General features: G+C 35.7%; 2 protein-coding genes across 2 annotated transcripts; one reads left to right on the forward strand and one right to left on the reverse strand.

Moving 5' to 3' along the window:
- Positions 1 to 1,228: 1,228 nt before the first annotated feature.
- LOC126829707 (zinc finger protein 11) lies at positions 1,229 to 11,349 on the reverse strand. The gene is made up of 2 exons (XM_050559794.2): positions 11,238 to 11,349; positions 1,229 to 8,288 (listed from the first exon to the last, which is right to left on the reverse strand). Exon 2 carries the CDS (start codon positions 8,181 to 8,183, stop codon positions 5,589 to 5,591), a length of 2,595 nt encoding a protein of 864 aa, XP_050415751.1. The 5' UTR covers positions 8,184 to 8,288; positions 11,238 to 11,349; the 3' UTR covers positions 1,229 to 5,588.
- A 221-nt stretch (positions 11,350 to 11,570) lies between these two features.
- Positions 11,571 to 19,795, forward strand: LOC126829705 (zinc finger protein Xfin). The gene is made up of 2 exons (XM_050559793.1): positions 11,571 to 11,707; positions 14,115 to 19,795. The coding sequence occupies exon 2, from the start codon at positions 14,193 to 14,195 to the stop codon at positions 19,332 to 19,334; it is 5,142 nt and encodes a 1,713-aa protein (XP_050415750.1). The 5' UTR covers positions 11,571 to 11,707; positions 14,115 to 14,192; the 3' UTR covers positions 19,335 to 19,795.
- The last annotated feature ends 917 nt before the right edge of the window (positions 19,796 to 20,712 follow it).

Genomic DNA, 20,712 nt, shown 5'->3' on the forward strand with positions numbered 1-20,712 from the left:
GTGTCCATGGTCCGAAGAAAACCGAAGCGGAGCGCTTTTTATGTATTTACTGTGGTTCATCCTATAAAGAGAAAAGTTATCTGGCAGACCATTTAAAAATTCACATTGAGTCGAAGAAGTTTGAATGTACACAGTGTGGTATGATGTTCACACAGAAACGCTATCTAGCATGTCACATGACTACACATAATAATGGACAACGAATCAAATGTGAACACTGTGATAAGACATTTAAATTACCTAAGTATTATAAATCACATAAATGTGTTTCGTCACAATTCTAATAAAAGTAACTGTTCAACTTTAAAATTATCTTTTAGTTTTTCTTTGCCTTGGCTCTCAATATATTTCTGCATATATTTCAGGTAGCTTTGAAATGGTACAAATTATTTCCTAAATTTCCCCTGTGGACCAAAGCAACAAATTAGAACAGGCACCACCCAAGCAAGATACATAACAAATTTGGTGAAACTTTATTGAGCGTTTTGGACCAGTTGCCTTTTTTTTAACAGAGGCTCTAGCCTCATATGCCTGAGCTACTTATTTGAACAAATTTGAAAAAGTACCAAAAACCTTATTTTATATTTCTTTTAAATCAAGATTCTACGAAAATTTAAAATCAGATAATAATCCTATAATTGTTGCCACAAGTGTATAATAAAGACAATGTATGGCCACAACACAGTGTACAAAATAAAGAAGATGTTCTGTTTTAGTTAAGTGTTATATTACTGAGACTATAAAATCATTAAGAACATGATCAATAATTAATTATATTATCCACAATATAATAATAACATCAGTCTTAGCTATAAATTACACTATGTTTCTGTTTAAATATATATACACTGGGATTTCACTATAACACTCAGGGCCCTGTTTCACAAAATTTTAACTAAAGATAAAATCCAAATTTTAGTAGATACTTCAATTTTCATTTGCTAAGCACTAAAATCAATCTAATATTATCCAATTAAACTACTAAAATTTGGATTTTATCAGGCCCCAGGTGCAATAACTATATCAGTCAGCTTTATATACATATAACACATTAATATACTATAACAATCTCAATTTCTTAATGTGATGCCAGTGAACTACCGAAATGCCTACTCTTCAATTTTGGTAAACCGCGGCATTAACTAAGTTATTGTTGTTTACACGTACATGTATAATATGATGTGCCATCATTTTTTTTATAATTGTATCCCCATGATATAAACACTTAAGACTAGAAAATTCAAGTAGAAAAGTTGCTGAGTAATAAACATTGTATTCCATAGAATTGTGTCTGTATTTCCAGTTCAATAACGAAACACCACTAAAACACCATACATGTCCACTGACATTGTAAAGATGAATTCAGAGAGACACATGTCCACTGTCATTGTAAAGATGAATTCAGAGAGAAGGAATATGATAACTATATAAATTACACGTTAAAATTCATGTAATTGAGAATTTGAAACCAGATACAATTTTGAGGATACACAATTACTGAATTTCTTACTATGCAAAATTGCAATGTTGAGGATACTCTCTTGCCTTTATTTCTGGGAGCCACAGTGGTTCAGTGAGTACAAGAGAGAGAGAGAAATGGGGTTTAACGTCCACTCGACGCAAACTTGGTCATTTCGGGACTAACATATGGTTTAATTTTATTTCAATGATTCGCTTGCGCGTAGGGGTCTTTAGCAGTGGGAGCAAACCGGAGGACCCAGAAAAAACCCACGAGGTTGGACAGGCAACCCTACTCCTTGTACCGTACAACCGGGGATTCGAAACCACGCCAGTTAATTCAATGACAGGCCTTATAATACAGCACGCACGTGCTAACCATTCGGCCATCCACCCCCCCCACCCAGTGAGTACGATGTTGGCTCACTAACCTGGAGGTACCGTGTTTGATCTCCTGCGTTGGCCAAGAAAGTTATTCAGGATTTTTCGACGTGTCAGTGGTGCAGGACTGAGGGCCAGGCAATATTCTTTCTGATGGGATGAAACACTAGGTCCCGTGTACACATTGGCGTGCACGTTAATGATATCTTGGCAGTTGGAATTCGATATAAGAGTAGACCGTAGTGCCTTTCTGTGTCTGGGCGAAATTTCTCTCATACCACACTGTATAGCATATGCTCGCCTTCATTAGGCCAGTTCGGAGCAGAACAGTAGGATGTTAAACCCCATTTCATTTCATTTTATGTAAATAATGAAATTTCCATGGTCCCTTTGTCACATAACCTCTTTAGGGCAATAGTGACGCAGTCCTAGGTTGTATCTTGGTTTTATCTATTATTGATTAATCAGTACATTCATTATCATAAATTATATATGCCAGTGTCCATTATAACAAATGGAGATGACTGTTTTAAACTTGGCCTGTGGCAGATCCTGGTTCGTTTCTAACATATGAATTCAATAACAGCGTTCGCTTTATATCATAAGGTCTGTCATTCTGGCTTGTACGTGACAATAGCATATTGAACCATATGTTTGTTCCGAAATGACTTAGTTTGTGTCAAGGGGACGTTATACCACATTCTCTCTCATTATATAATCACAAGCACGTTTTATGAAGTATCCTCGTTATAAATTCAGTAATAGTGTATCCATAAATTTGTACTTTTAATAAGTCCAATTACTAAATGCTTTAAAGTAATTCAGAATTAGTTTTAAAAATATTTGGTATACATAATGTAATAAATAATATTAGGTATGGTATTCATTAGTACCAGTATACTTGATTAATATATAATAAATAATATTTCTTCATCAATATACAACTACTTTCAATAGTAAACTCATTAACACCCAAAATAGCTATAATAAAACAACAATCTACTTAGATTATTTAATAAAAGTTGGCATACAATCACAACACACCTATCTAAGCTGATGACCTGATATGGTCAAAAACTAGAATCAGAATGGATGTAGATATGGCAGTTATATTTTCAAAGGAAAAAAAAAGGAAGAATTTACATAAAGATGCATTATGCAAGAGCTAAATCTGCATATTGCTGGTCTTTTTTCTAGCTTTATATGTTATTCAAATCAGGGGCGTGCTGGCCCCGAAGGGGCCCGGGATCGCCGAAGGCGCGCCGCTGGTAGGGGGGTCTGGTGGTTCTCCCCCCTGAAAATTTTCAAAATTTGACAACGGGAAACGTGTTTTGCAAGCACTTCTGGGAGAAATCTAGGTATCATATTTTCAAAATTTATGCTGCTATTTTGACTATAAGACATACTACTGTACTACACAAGACACTCATGACAGGTCTGCTTAATATAATGCTAATACAATGTATTTCTATCCAAATAATAAATTGCATCTTATACATATCGAGGCATGAATACATGTATCAAAGACCATTTCACCTTAAGGTGACAGGCATTTGCACGTCAGCGTAATATATTTTACTAATCGTTGTGTACGTATGATTTTTCGCGTGCGCACTCTCAATTTTTTGAGGGGATTCCGCGTGAAAATTAGAGCTCTCAGGGGGGCCCGCTTATACGGGTGGACTTATTGTTTAATGGGGGCCTGGGAGGACACCGTCCTCCTAAACTCCCTGCCAGCACGCCCCTGATTCAAATTATTTAGACATTTATTCACATAACAAGACCATAATCTAGGCTATCAGATGGACAAGATATTAAACTGATTAGAACAACCGCTCTAATGGATAATCAAGACATTCTTTATGATCGTAGCAATGAAACTTGTTTGACAATCAAGACTAAAAATGCTACATCTTATCAAAACTTCAAACACTGATAAATTTGCTCAGACAAAAGTAATTGGACTGAAATTTTCAATATATTCATTACTCATTATCTGTTTTTGAACTACTTTAGAAAGAATGGCTAGCTCTTTATCTAAATCGTACATAATGCATCTTTAAAATGTAAGACAGTTTGTTTTTAAATGTACCATCCAGCTTTAATTTCAACAATAAAGGAGTATTATAATTAAGTTGTCTACGATGTACGTATATGTGTACAGTGGCAGATCCAGATATGGGCCTGCTCTAAATTAGAGCCTTTTGTTCCTTGGGGTGATGGGAGAGCCCCACCCCAACCCCACTGCGCCTATCGCTGTATGTATTATACACCGATGTTAAATCCTTTAACAATAGATTATAGATACATGTACATGTATTCACCATATACAATGTAAATACCTGTAATAAATGTATACAATTATTAAATTACATGCTACCAGTAAACATAATCACCTCCTTATGAGATCTTTTATTTTTTTTACACAACCCAAATTTTTACCTACCGTTAGGTAATTTTTATGTCAGTTTCTTAAATTAGCCTTTACTTGTATGTACAGTTTTGTAGGTAATATTCTAAACTTCTGTTCCTGTGTTTTTACATTAAGTTTTGTAGCTAATATTCAAAACTTCTGTTCTTGAGACTCATCCTTACACAATCCAATCACAGAACTAGTAATATACAGTCAATAAATAGGTGACTTTGGCAGTATTTTTGGGCAGTCCAAGTGCTAAAAGGTCAAACCATTAATATTTCTATTTTAAACAATTAATATGGTATATGACCAAAAATTATTCCTACTAGCATAAAGACATTTTAAAGATGTATTATAAAAGAGTTAAATCTGTTTTAAGTAGGTCATTTTGGGGGTTTCATATGTTTTATAACTGATAAATTAGGCATTTATTCACATCACAAGGCTGTATTCAACTCTCTAGACCATCCGATTGTTGTGATATTGAATTGATTAAAACACTGTTGCCATTTAATAATTTAACTTAAAAATATATAACTGAGACTGTTTATTATCACGGCAATGGTAATTGACAATCAAGACTTTATTGTCAAAATTTCAAACACCAGTCACTTTGCTAAGAATAAAGTAATTTGACTGAAACTTTCAATATTTTCATTATCTATTTTTGAACTATTATAGCAAGAACGGCCAGCTTTTTATCTCAATCTTACATAATGCATCTTTAACTTTTAAAAGTTAAAATCTATTTTGTTGTTGCGAGCTGAGATTGAATAGGGTTCTCATTTTAGTCGTCTTTGCTGATCTTAAATGAGTGGGAAAATGACTGGGAAATAGTGAAAATGACTGAAGAATACTGAAAATGACTGGAGAATTTCCTATTAGTTAAATAACATGCCACACAATTAGTATTTCATAGATTTTAACCTAAAAACATAATAAATACCATTCAATTCAAAGTTTTTTTGTGTGAAACACTTGTCATTTCAAAATGGGATAAATGTCATATTCATAAACAAAATACTACAAAACTTGGCCGTCTTGCAAAATGTAAATGAAAGCCCTAGTGTAGATAATTAAGTGCTTTACTCATTTTTGGTTTGCGATATACAGGTGATAGCTAACGCTAAGTTCGCTTAAACCAAACCTTTGGCAGTTGGAATCCAATGAACAGTAAACAAGAATGATGCTATTCTGGCAAAATTTTCCTCATAGAACACAGCATGGTGTTCATACTGCCTTCCATCACTCAGTGGGCACAGAGAATCCCCATTTCAATTATAGTTGTGAAATGACACTGATTGACTAGGTATGACAGTTTATCATAAGGTGATTATTGTAAGGGTATGGTAGTTATTGATATATCAGGTAAATTAGGTACAGTTATCGCATGTGTTCTCATATGATCATTTAAATATTTACTGCGCGCGAAACCTTTACCACAATACTGACATATAAAGGGTTTTTCCCCGCTATGCACCATCATGTGTTGGTTGAGGTTAGATTTATACGTAAATAATTTCCCGCATTCGTCACACTTATGTTCCTTGTAACCCGAATGAATTTTCATATGTGGTTTGATCATTCTTCGTAAACCGAAACCACGCCCACAAACTGGACATTGAAATGGACGTTCTTTTGTGTGAGTCAATAAGATATGCTCCTCTAATGTTTTTTCACGTACGAAAGCTTTCTGACAGTGTGTACATTGGAAGGGTTTCTCCTCCACATGTTGTTTCATGTGATGACGGAGGTTACCTTGACGATAAAACTTTAAATCGCATAAATTACACGCCCACGTTTTCTGTTCTCGATGTTTGATCATATGACGACTGAGATATTGTTTAACTTTGAACGATTCTCCACACTGATCACATATGTACTGACTATGGGTGTTGTGTATCATCATATGCTGGGCAAGATTGTAGCGACAAGAATAAAACTTGCCACACTCCTGACACTGGCACGTCGCACGATTATGGGTGACCAGATGGCGCTGTAATATATAGTTGGATCGGAAACTTTTGTTGCATTCGTCACAGTTGTGTGAACCACTGCCATTTTGAGTTAAATTTGTTTGGAGGTCTGAATTATTAACCGTGCTTTCATCCGGACTGGAATGTCCTTCCACATGGTGTTGCAACTCATCTGTGAAAGGGAATTCCATGCCGCATATTTTACAGATATAATCCGCGAATTTATCCTCGTGTGTGCGGATGTGTTCCATGAGATAATCTTTATCCACGAATGAACGTTCACATATTTCACACACTGGCATTCTCATCTGAAAATGATATAATTCGTGACGTTTCCATTTGCTCTTGTTCGTAAAGCCCTTCTCGCACATCTTACAATTGTAGCGAATCTTACTTGGAGTCGCTCTTGGACTAGAATTACGACGAGATGGTTTGTCATCAGTCTCCTCATAATAGTCATCATCTTCATCATCTGGAGCTTCGGCACTTCCGCTATCAACATCATATTCCACACTTACTTTCCGTTTTCGGGTTTTTACCACTGTCGGAATCTCATTAACTGTTGATTCCATGTCTTCTGACGCTTCCACAGGTTCCGTCTTTGTTTCTGTCACAGCATCTTTGTGAGCACCTAGTCTATGACGTTTTAAGTTTGCTTTTGTTCGGAAAGCTTTATTGCATACATTACAGACATGGTCTTTGATGTCTGTGTGAGATAATTTATGACGTAGCATTAGGTTTTTGTATTTGAATTCCTTGCCACAATCTAAACACACCCAGGGTTTAATGCATGGATGTGTTAGTTTGTGATTGGCTAATGTACGCGTTTCACGAAAAGAATCACCACAATCAGAACATGGAAACTGCTGTACATTAGCAGGAATAAATGGTCTGATTATCTGCTTCTCTGTTTTAAATTTTATCGTCATTTCACCACTCACCAAATCATCTTGAGAAATACTGATTTTTTCAGTCTTTTTTCCATACGTTATTTCAAATACTAAATCCCCTTCATTCGATTTTTCTAACCCTAATATTTTTATACCAACATTTTTATTTAGTTTTTCACCCATATTCAATTTATTAGTTTTGTCTCCATATTTCAAATCAACGCGAAAGTCCCCTACGGCACAATCTTCAGCAGAACTTTCTGTGCACGACCGACAGGTGAAATTGTCATCTTTAGACAAGGCTACACCTTCATCTGTTATATTAGTAAACATGGCTTTACATCGAATGCACGTTTTAAGGGTTACATCGTCTGATCCAGTCACTTTGGTCGTCTCTCGTCTCACTGCTTCATCCAGATTTGTTTCCTTCATAGACTTTAACTCATCTGACTTTCTTGTGGAATTAGGCTTGGCTGACGATGACGAGCTGACCGAATATCCTTTGTTGGTTTTCTCAACTTTTGACATTTTTTCTTGTCGTGCATATGACATCGAATTAGAAGAATCTGTTGTTTCTGATTGGCTCAGGGCATTTTCCACCATTTTTTTAGTGTAGGCACTAATATCAGACATATCTACTAATTTCTCATCCTGAACGCTGGTTTCATTTTCTAGCTGATTCTGTACACACTTCATTTGAACATTGTGTGTATTTTGTTGGCTTGTTGGGCTTTGTAATATAATTGCTGTTCTGCCATTATCAGGGTTATCTCCCTTATTGTTCAATGAATCGGTGATGTGAACATCAGAAATTCTGGCATGGCAATTATTAGCTGGAGGAGGGTTGACAAATTCATTATTCATGTTACCATGGCAACTTGTGGAAGTAACACTGTTCATAATATTGTCCGTGTTTCTAAACTGTAAACTATTTTTGTAATCAACAGAGTGACGACCAACACTGTTCATGTCACGTACATCGTTAGTAGTGTTTTGGTTCATTTCTCCTTCTTCTGTGTCACCTTCATAAAGAGGTGGTATGGAGAAAAATGTGTCCTCCATTGTAAAAACTTTACCCAATTTGATTCTATCAGGGTCTGGAATAAGTGGTCACATATTGTAGTCTAGATTTTCCAGTGTTCACATCAAGTAACAAACTTGTTTCATCTGAAATATATAGAATATAACATAATAAATCTAATTTCATTATTCATACAACTGGGTGGAAAACTGGAAGTTATGCTTTAGAACAGTACCTGTTATATTGGACACCAAAAAGCCTCCCCTTCTTTAATTTAAATACTGGAAATAAAAAATATGGTTATATAATCCAAACATTTGTGTTTACTTCATTCTATCATTAAGGTAAGGCCCATTTAATTAGTGGTTTCTGGGGTAGTTGTCTCTGAATATTGTTTCAACACAAAACTGAAGGAAAAAAATCAAGTCACTTGCATATGATATTCTAATTGTAAGGTTATTTTTTGGAATTGAAAATGGACAAAAATGGGTCAAAAATCACATATTAATAAACCGGTTTACATTAATTTTATAAAACTTTCATTGTAATTTCTAGTAAGTTTTATTTGTTGAAATATGCAAGCAGTCCAAATTAAATGGCAAGTGCTCGGACCTGGTTAATCCAGTCTACATCAGAAGTACTGTTTGGCATTTCAAATCATGCTCTTGGGTATAGAGCAAACGTCAGTGTGTAGATCTACTGGTTTTCACATTTGATATCAGAAGCCCATATTTTCAATGTAAGATAACATCACCATTTAATAGAAACAAGCGGTTGCCATGCAAGATATGCCCCCATTTTGCAAGAGATGGACAGAGAATAAGCTCAAAAAAAGAAGTGATTTTTCGTACAATCAAGGGCCATAATTCAGGAAGTTACGATCCGATATGCATGAATATTGAAAGGAACCAAGATCTTTGGGTTATAAACATGTATTTCAAGTTTCATCAAAATCGGATCAAAATTGTGTCCTCTCTCTAGAGGGTCCATATACCATATATGTTGATATATGGTTCATATAGGTTGATATACCATATATTTACAATATTTCGTACGAGGGGCAGCCATTTTGTAAGGCAGTTTTGGTCCAATTTGTACGATATTAGGACTCCACCATCTTAAGGGTGTAACAGTGATATATTCAAACGTTTTTTTAAATCGGATAAAAATTGTGTCATCTAGAGGGATCACATCCTAAAAACGCGACTTTTCGTACAATCAAGGGCCATAATTCAGGAAGTTACGATCCAATATGCGCGAATATCGAAAGAAACCAAGATCTTTGGGTTATAAATATGTATTTCAAGTTTCATCAAAATCAGATCAAAATTGTGGACTCCAGATATACCATATATTTACACTATTTGCGTGCAAGAGGCGACCATTTTGTCCGGCAGTTTTAGTCCGATATCCACGAAATTCGAACTCAGCCATCATAATGGTGTAACGGTGATATATTTCAACGTTTTTTTAAATCGGTTAATAATTGTGACCTCTAGAGGGACCACAAGCTAAAAACACGATTTTTCGTACAATCAGGAAGTTAAGATCCGATTTGCACGAATATCGAAAGCAGCCAAGATCTTTGGGTTATAAAAATGCATTGCAAGTTTCATCAAAATCGGCCCAAAATTGTGAGCACCAGAGGGTCCACAACCTTAATATACCAGATGTTTACACTATTTGCGTACAAGGGGCAGCCATTTTGTCTGGCAGTTTTGGTCCAATTTTCACGAAATTCAAACTCAACTTTCATTACAGTGTAACGGTGATATATTCAAACGGTGTTTTAAATTGGATAATAATTGTGACCTCTAGAGTGACCCCAAGCTAAAAACGCCATTTTTCGTACAATCAGGGGCCATAATTTAGCAAGTTATGATCCGATATGCACGAATATCGAAAGCAACCAAGATCTTTGGGTTATAAACATGCATTTCAAGTTTCAATAAAATTGTGACTTCTACAGGGTCCACAACATTGATATACCATATTTTTACGCTATTTGACTACAAGGCGTGGACATTTTGTCTGTCAGTTTTGGTTCAATTTTTACGAAATTCAAGCTCAACCATCCTTAGGGTATATATATTCAAACGTTTTTTTAAATCGGATAAGAAGTATGACCGCCATAGGGTCCACAAGCTAAAAACGCGATTTTTTGAACAATCAGGGGCCATAATTCAGGAAGTTATGGTCTGATATGCACGAATATCGAAAGGAACTGAGATCTTTGGGTTATAAACATATATTTCAAGTTTAAACCAAATCGGATAAAAATTGTGACCTCTACAGTGTTCACAAGCTAAAAACGTGATTTTTTGTACAATCAAGGGCCATAATCCATGAAGTTACAGTCAGATACATGCCTATATCGAAAGGAACCAAGATCTTAAGGTGACAAACCTATATTTCAAGTTTCGTTGAAATTGGATAAAAATTGTGACCTCTAGAGTGTTCACAAACAATTGTGGACAGACAGGGGTGACAACAATATACAATCACATGAAAATGTGGGTGCATAAAAATTAAATGAAATGGGATTTAACGTCCTACTGTTCTGCTCCGACTGGGCTAATGACGATGGGCATACGCCATACCATACAGTGTGCTATGAGGGATACTCTTATATTAAATTACAACTGTCAAGGGAACTTTTATGTGCACACCAAGGTCCTTGTCTGCCCCCCCCCCCGTCCTGCATCACTGTCCACTAAGTCACTGTGACTGTGTAGGCTAATAGTAATACAGATTGTGTGCTATAAATTAAAAATGTTGGTTTGACACTTGTTTTTTTTTTTTTTAATCTTGGTCATTTTTCTCTCACTCTGGTTTTGTATTTTCAGTTCTAGTTTGTAAGATATTAAAATGCAAGAGTTCCATTTCAATTTTGCAAATAAAATCCAGCTTATAATATAAGTAGTCCTTTGACCTATCACTGAACAGTATGTCTAAACATTCTCGTCAGCCATTAAATATTTTTCTCACCATTTTGGCTTCGACTCGAGAATGCTGCAACCGGAAATGGTCATATTTAGATTAATACAGAAAGATGCAGAATGGAATTACTTATATGAAATATAACGAAAGCTTACCCACGTAAGTCCTGGGAATGTCCAGTTTCTCAAATTATTTTTAGTCAAATACTCAATATTATAGGACTTTCCTATACAGCCTCTACCATACATTTTAGTTTTCTTGTCACATTTATTGTCTAGGGGAGGTAATTACAAAATTGATAATTTGACTAATTTATGCATGTCACCCTTTCTTGTGTCTGCTGTTGTATCCAGGGTGAGTACAGTGATCCATAGCTTTTCCCTTTGAATGGTTTTACTCTTTAGTTTAGTTTATTTTATTACAATTCACACTTTTATTATTTCTTTTAATTATGTTTTCAAATTAAATGGATTTCTCTCCCCTGAAACGTTGATTCGTGGGCCCATCAATTGGGGACTGGAAGACAAAGAAAGAATACACACTCGTACTTGTATGTACTGCATTTCGTCTATAGTAATGAAATAACCGTCGTTCTGTTAAAACTACACAGATCGGATTTTTAAATGTAAGTAAACTCAAATGGTATAATATGCTGATACACCTTAGTCATAAACTGAAGACATAAACGTGTCACTAGTGGAGATAGCATGTCTATAACTTTGTGTATTGCGGGGTTTTCTTCCTGTTGGTTCGTACGTGTATCGCCATTTTTTCTTCCGAATACACAAAAATAAAACAGTAAAGTATTATTTGATTGACACACGAAAGGAATAGCCCCGCTCATGACCAAATGATAATTAATATTAATTTCAAGTTAAGTGATCAAAGCTCATGTTAAAAGGACGAGGCAAAGGTTTAGTTCAGTTGGTCTATAGAGCATTACACAGCTTTACCGAATGACCTAGATTAATGTTGTCAGCCATACAGTGCACAGCATGTGTGATTTATAATTAACATTGTATCAAATATACAACGTAGTGGCTGAATATACAATAGTTTTGCAATTGTACGAGGGTCATTAAGCAATTTAAACTTGATCATTACCCCCCAAAAAAGAAGAGAAATAATAACATAGCAATTAATGAAAAGGTTTTTAGTATAGGCATAGGGTAGCAAAAATAATTTAAGGGACCCAATTACTGACGCCAAACAGGCGCGGATCCAGAGGCGGGTCCCGACCCCCCCCCCCCCCCCCTGCTCAGGCTTGAAAATTTGAAGGGTCCGAGAAACTTAAATTTAAAAGCCTGAATCTGACACAAAAATTGCGAGTTTGTATACATTGAGTTGAGTCATGACTTTCATTCCATTGTGGGCAAAAACAAATAGTCACATACAGCTCTGGCAATTAGCCAAAAACGTCGACAGCATAAATTGCCGTCGGGACTAATTGACCCCACAGCAAATCGCCTATTCACGACGGCAATTTTTTAATACCGTACTGTATGAAAATATAAGTTTATTGAAATTTAAAGAGTTTTATTAACGCTGTTCGCCTGTTGACGTTGAATATTGTTGTTTGCTTTTTAATTTTATCGGCAGCGATGATAAGAAAAAAAAACCTGGTCATTTATTTTATCAAATTTAAAAATTTTTTTAAAAAATATGCTAGCGAAATTTATAAGATTTTTTAAAAATTTGATACATAACATATTCACCGCTTTTGTTTTATTATTATTATTATTATTTAATTATTATTATTATTATTATTTAATTATTATTATTATTATTATTTAATTATTATTATTATTATTATTATTATTATACCTTTAGAAAATGTCTTATTAGGTGAACTTGGAACATACCCTTATCGCGAAACAGTGGAAGGTAGGCCTACTACAGCGATCGAGAGTGCAGGTAAAATACTTCCGACAGGTCGTCATTCGTAAGACTTTTTTATACGCACATTTAAAACAATTGCTGCGTGAGACGTAACCCCATGTGTGTTTAAAATCGGGTAATTAGAGATTAACAATAAACTAAATTCATCATCAATCGATTTATTTAATTAGCCTAATTGTCAAGCATCCTAACCGTCGAATTCCCTTCCTTTCGTTTCTCCTTTTTCTCGTACACCAAGCAACTATTGCAAGCTATATTATTTATTTTTATGCGCTGAAAGTAAAAACAATAAACCAAGTCTATAGACTTTTCGTCTGTGAAAGTTTGTGCTCTGGAAAACCCCGACCAACTTTCCTATACTTAAATGGACTGGTTACTCTAATAGTAAATTGATACTGCTAATAAAGCTTGTTAAGAACAACCATAATATGGTATCTGAAGATATTTTGTTCCTCACCTGTGATGGGAGCATTCTCCATCAACATTTTAAGGACATTTTATGCGATTTTATTTGCGATTTTTAGACCTGTAATTTTGGAATTTACCCTCAGGAAATACGTCAGAATGCACCAAATTGAATCTAATTTACCAAATTTTTCTGGGGGAGGGCCTCTTGACCCCCCGTTACAACGTTAAGCGCTTTCAGCGCTCGCGGCGGTGATAGCCCACCGCAATTAGTTAAGCAATTATCCCACCTAGACCCCCCCCCCCCATGCTAAAAATCCTAGATCCGCGGCTGCCAAAGCCTTCACCATTTCAGGTGTTTTGACATGGTTTTTGCAGACAATTTTTAACTCTGAAATTTCAGTACAAATTTTAACTCTGAAATTTCAGTACGGTACCATGAGAGAACGAAATGGCTTTATTTTGCATGTGGCAAAGGGGAAAGTATTGGCTTCCATACCTAATTCTACTTACTGTAATACTGTGATGGAAATGCCAACAGCTTGTTTTCCAGGTTTATATAACAGTAATCAACACTGATAGGCATTAAATTCCTAGTGTTTAACAAATCTTAGCTTGATTTTGCTGGTGGTGGGTTTATTTATAATGGGAGGGGTTTGATTCTTCCACCCCACATGACAAAAATTATGCATTCTTTAATAAATATCTATACATTAATGTAATTTCAGAAGAGGAAAGACAACGATGAAACTAAAGAGAATGACATAAGTTTATGTGGAGTGAAAAGGCAGCCAGAAAATTAAAAAATGGATGCAGGTTCGACATTTGTCGAATCAACTGATATAGAGATGTCTTCATACTTGACGACACAATCGCGAGGATCGGACAGCGTAACAATGGATCCTGATCTTCTAAAATCTATAAAAAATCAGCCAATAATTCCGCCTGAAAAAAAGCGCTCTGTAAAATACACAATTCAAGAAGTGACAGACATTAATAAAAAGAAATATAGAGAGATTGACTTTGATCTTTTACCTAGATTTAAAACAAGAATACAAAAACCAAAGATATTATGGTGTTCGCTGTGTGGAAGTGAATTTTCTTCAGAAGCTAATATGAAAAGTCACATGGCTTATCATAAAAACACTGAAACCTTTAAGTGCGATGAATGTGATAAAGTTTTTGCAAGAGGAGGATATCTTCGTGAACATAAACAGCGAATCCACTGCCAATCACGTCCACATGTGTGTCCAATTTGCCCGAAGGCTTTTGCCCAAACTAGAAATTTACGTCTACACATGAGAATTCATACTGGTGAAAAACCATATAAATGTTCAACTTGTCATCGAGCGTTCGCTCAACGCTCCAATTATATGGCACATAAAGCGAGTATGACGGGCTGCGAGAGAAGCACTACGATGACAAAGATTGTTGGAAGTGAGAATGGCAAAAAAGTAGTGCTTGTATCACCAAAACCAAAAAACATTGTGGAAAGGAAGTACTATGAGGAAGTACCTGAAACAACAACAACTCCACCCGTCGATACAGGACCACCAAGACCATTACTTCTGGTGAAAAACTTTAATTGTGTAGATTCAGAGGTATCTTATAGAACTGCTAAATATGATGATAAATGGGCATCTTCTCTTGTGAAAAGCTTGATTTGTAATGGAACAGGATCCAGTAGCAGCCCCTCAGAACAATCTGAACATAATAACATAGCTGTTGATCAACCAGAACAGTTGATCAACTCAAATATATCAACAAACACAGCCGTGAATGATATCAAAAGGGAACAGTTAAGCAAACTGATAAGTAGCCCAGGGGATGATGTTAATGACAAAACTCTAAAGGCATTATTAAATAAGCAATCTGGTGGTACCGCTGGTACCATATCCACTGATTCTGTATCATCAAATGCTGAAACCATTAGTCCACAGCCATCCACTAGTCGAGAGGTTAATATCATCAAGCAACTAATGATGGATGTTCAGAATATAAAAAAGGAACCAATTGAAAATCCAGATAGTTTAATTTTAGATATCAAAATTGAACCTAATGAAGATTATAACTCTGATAGTGATGTGACTGAACAAATTGAGAGTCCACAGCCATCCACTAGTCGTGAGGTTGATGATCAACCAATGATGGATGTTCAGAATATAAAAAAGGAACCAATCGAAAATCCAGATAGTTTAATTTTAGATATGAAAATTGAACCTAATAATGAAGATTACAATTCTAAGAATCACGCGACTGAACAAATTGAGAGTGCGACAAGTACATCAGTGTCAAATTCCCAGAATAAAATTGAAGACTCATCTTCCCAAGCCATGAAAAAATTTCTAGACAACATCAAAGTCGAACCTGTGCAGATTTCTGCTAAAACATTCCCTGGATATAATATCAACGTCACTGCGTCAACTTTTATATCAAATAAAGTTTTACCTGGCGATAGCACTGGAGCAAAAGCGACAGACAATCTAGCAGATGATCACACACTTCGACAAGCAACTAAGCGATGCAACAAGCACCTTGCAATACCAGACATTATACCAAGAGTAGATGATGCATTACTCTCCTGTTTTCCAAAAAGTACATCAGTTTTAGATTCTATAACGGACTACGTCGACAGAAACCGTGCCCGGCTGAAATCTTGCCGGAAGAATAACCGCAAATACACAGAAGATGAGATGGAAGCATTGCAGAATGTTAAAATCAAGCTCCTTGAAGGGAAATTTAAAGTATCATCAAATGAGGAAGACTACAATTCTGATACAGAATCTGTTTCAGAATCAGATTGTGATCTGGGTTTGTCAAAATCGTTTTTACAAAAGTCGGCAGGTTTTAATCCACACGTATCACAGTTGATGCCACAAACGGGTAATTATAAAATTAAATGTGACATCTGTTTGAAACTAACTCAGTTCGATAAGGTCAAAGGTCGTCATTTGTTTTCTGAAGGTGATGCAGAATATTATCAAGTTTGTGATAATTGCGAGCAAGATGTTTTAAAAATAAGATATTTGTGTGTAGAAATTAATCGATGTGATTCGAAGGAGCAACTTTATAGTTGTTATCTATGTTGTAAACCTTTTTCACAACAATATGAGTTAATAAATCATGCCGCCTATCATATCAGACAGAAAGCAAATTCTTGTGCAGTATGTGGCAAGGAAACTCTTTCAGTCGTTGCACGACAAGGCCATTTCGTAGAACATATGGACAAATCAATGGTAATAGAATGTCGCACATGTACGATAAACTTCCTCTCTGCAGGAGATTTTTTAACCCATGAATGCTTGAAAATATTAAGGAAAAATGAAACGGTGGATATTTGCAATGTTTTTGCCAAGTCTTCAAATGATGTGAAGGTTTCTGGCCAGTCCCTGGATGATTCAGGTGAAACTCAAAGTATACCAACATTCACTTCCATCTTCAACCATAGAGGCAATTTATTTTGTGCGATCTGTAGATTTACATTTGTTAACAAAGAAAATTATGAGCGCCATATGGATAACCATATGACAGGAAAGATGTTAAAATGTGATATTTGTTTCAAGGAATTTGCACGAGAGGTGTACATTAAGGCGCATAAAAGTCGTTGTCATGCTGCCCAGGGAAAATTCATGTGTAAATTTTGTGGCAAAGGTTTCCGCGAAACACGCAATCTCTTGCTTCATGTCAGGGTACATTTTGGCCGTAAACCATACAAGTGTTCTAAATGTAAATCAGTATTTACACAGAGAACAAACGCTGTTAACCATGTTGAGACACATCATCCAAAAGATCCCATGACTAGAGTCATTTATTATCCAGCAGATAAGAGACACAATGCTGAAGACTTCATGTTGAAGGAAGGAGAAAAAGCCCCATTTTTGCCAACAGAAAAGTCCAGTGAACAGGCTGCTCTGATCTGTGAATTTTGTCACAATGGTGTCAAAGATATACATGAATTAAACAAACATTTTAAACTTCATAAGCAGCATCCTTACAAATGCCCCATCTGTTCTGAGGAGTTCTTGTATAAGCATTACATCACACGACATATTGAATCACTTCATAGAGATGCTACAATCGTGACCACTCTGCTAGAATCACCTTCAGGGGACATCAGACCAACATCCCAACCTGTTTTACAATGTGGTAAGGAGGGATTCAAACCAGCACCAAAAAGACGCGCCAAAGACCATTTTACGAAAAGATGCACTAAGGACTATATTGACTTTGATAAATTGACAGAAACAATTGGTAACAAAGCATTTGATGAAATATCAGGTGCATCAAGTTCCAACGAAGACAAGTCTGAAGAGCCAACAATGTCTGGTTCCATGCATTTAAAATTGCCTTCCAGCTCGTTACCTCGATTAACACAGCAAGAGAAACGTCAGAAAACAATTAATAGAAAGCGTATTGCCAACTTGATAGTAAAGAATAGTCTTGGAGTAACCCCTAATGCATATTCCATAAATTCTTCAGAGTTGCATGGGCCAGGTTTTGCTCCAGGTCCATTCACCCACCAACAGGCTGTATCAATGATGAATGGACGATCTTCGAAACCATCCAAGTTACTATTCAATACAGGAGCTCTGATATCAGTACCTAGAAATACTCTCAATTTGTCTAAAAGCTCTTTGGGAAGAAGTTTCCCTTCTTCAACTCCTGGCAGCAAGCAAGGGTACCCAGCACCTAACAGTCAGCAACCGTCTTCAACATCTAGCAGCCAGCAAGGGTTGGCAGGAGTTCGTACAACTACATCTGATTGTGAATCTGGTCTGTTGTCTGATTTTCACCAGTCATCAGAGGAAGACACAGCTTCTTCTGAAGTTTTGCAAACAACCTCAGCTTCAGGTACTGAAGATGTCAGCTGTAAGTTGTGTTGGATAAACTTTGATTCTGAAGAAGATTTTTATGCTCACATGTCACTTAATCACCCAGGTCAGAAGAACTATAAATGCAAAATATGTAACACAGAATTCATCTTACAAAGTGCTTTAACTTTTCATATGATGGTTCATCCAAAAGTTGTTGGTGCAGATACCCACCCAGCCGGGAGTTCCAAGGGAGGTGGTGCTCCTAATCAACTTCTTTGTCCAAAAACAAAACCCTGTGATGCCTTAGCAATAATTCTGGATCCATTGACAACAGATATAAAAATTGAAGAAGGATCATCTAATTATTCTTGTGAGCTTGATAATTCTATTGATGACAATTGTTCAGTAAGATTTCAGCAAGGAGGTGCAAGCGCCAAAACTGCAGACACAGCTATTGAATCAGACTGTATGGAAATTAATATGAATAATTTTTCTAAATCTGCTACTTCAAGAATGGATTTATCCCACATTAAAACTGAAAGCATTGATAATCACGATTCAGAAGGAATTCCAGGACCGTCTGCATCGGCTGGTCCAACTCCGATGTTAAGGGAACAATTCCAAACTGCAGAATCATCGAGCACGATCTCTCCTGAACACATAAAGGCTATGTTAAATTGGGCGAATTCTGAGGAAAATGTGTTTAATCTTAGTCAAACTGGCCCTAAAAGAGTTATTCAGATTCCCCAGCGCCGAGTAAAACCTGTAGATGTTAAAAAATGCATTAAATGTCATATTTGTGGAATGGTTTTAAAAGATAAAGTTTTTCTTAAAGAACATCTTTACCTTCATTTGGGACTGAAACCATTTAAGTGCGAGCAGTGTGATCATAAGTTTGCGAAGAAAGATTATTTGAATGAGCACATGCAGAGGATACATTCTGGACTAAAGCCCTTTAAGTGTTCAGAATGTGACAAATGTTTTTCAACAAAACGAAATTTAAATCTTCATCTTCGCGGACATTTTAATGTAGAACCTTATCAGTGTGGTGTGTGTCTTAAGAGATTTAAAACTGCTACAGCCTATAAATATCACACAAAAAGAAATCACCTGGAGAAAACATCAAGTGAATGATGAATAGGTTCTTTTATCAATAATGAATTAAAGTCGCTGATGGTCATTTGGGGGATTCTTGCAAACTATAATCTTATGAAAGGTGAATCTCTAAAAGAAATATCAGTCCAAAAATGATTTAAAGGTCACTGGAAAAGCTTCATAATTGTTTTAAATAATGCAAGGAATTATGTCAACATATCCTTTCTATAAGTAAATTACAATCCTGAATGTCAATGTTTTTTTGTTTCAGGTTGTCTGAATGGGATTAGGGAACAGGCTTAATGTATGTAAAACCCCTCTCCCTGTTACCTGCCACTGGTAAATTTCAACAGGTAGATTTCCGCTGTTCTCTGTGAGTAGTTGTAATTTTCCGCCAGTATACAAGGCATGACGTAATTTTAGTCCTTCTGCTCATATTCTAGTCTATATTTCTATGAGCAAAAGGAATAAAATTATGTCACAGCTTGTTTATTGGCGGAAAGTTGCAACTACTCACAGAGAACGGCGGAAATTGCTATGGTTGAAATTTACCTGTGGCAAGTAACATTGACATTCAGGATTGTGGTATACTTATGGAAAGGATAGGTTGACATAATTACTTGCATTATTTAAAAAATTTATGAAGCTTTTCTGGTGATCTTTAATTCTGGTCGGTATACATGTACATGTATTTACAAAGATAACATGAATTGAAAATCCTGTAATGTCAGCTGCAGTATACCGGTATATACAATTGTCTGAACCACCTATAATGTATATAATTGTTGGATAAAATCCTTGAATGGGTCTCTATTTAATCCAATTGAATCAAAGCCGTCAGATCGTTTACCCTTGATACTTTGATTCTGTTTTCTTTATTAAATGTTGAATAATCAATTTTAGTGCATTTTAGTCTGGATTAAGCCATGAAAAATAAAGTTTTGTCTGAAAAATGCAAATGATGATCATTGGCTTTATCTCAGTAACTGAAATCTTTTTAATATTTATTTTAACTTGTACAAGGTTTAATGTTTGAGTTTGAAACCTCTGTCTTTTTGCAATCATTTTGTTTGTTTTTAACATACTGAATTCAAGTAAAGAAGTTAATGTGTTGCTTTAAAGGGATTTAGTAACTGACACTATCATATGGAATGCAATTTACTTTGATGTTTTTGTATTTGTATTCCGTAAATTCAAATTCGGTTTTAAGTTAATTGGTTATAAAATTGAAGCAACCAGAAGGGAGCTGGCATTCCACGTGTATGCATAAGCCTACATGTTATGTCATAGTTTAACTATTTTCTCAGTAATTATACTTACATAGTTGATAAAATTGTAATGAAATGGGGTTTAATGTCTTGCTTCTTTCTATGCACCAACAATGCTAATGAAAACAGGGGTTCTTTTACATGCATTT

The sequence above is a fragment of the Patella vulgata genome, chromosome 8 (genome assembly GCF_932274485.2).
Source record: "Patella vulgata chromosome 8, xgPatVulg1.2, whole genome shotgun sequence".
Classification (NCBI taxonomy): Eukaryota; Metazoa; Mollusca; class Gastropoda; family Patellidae; genus Patella; species Patella vulgata.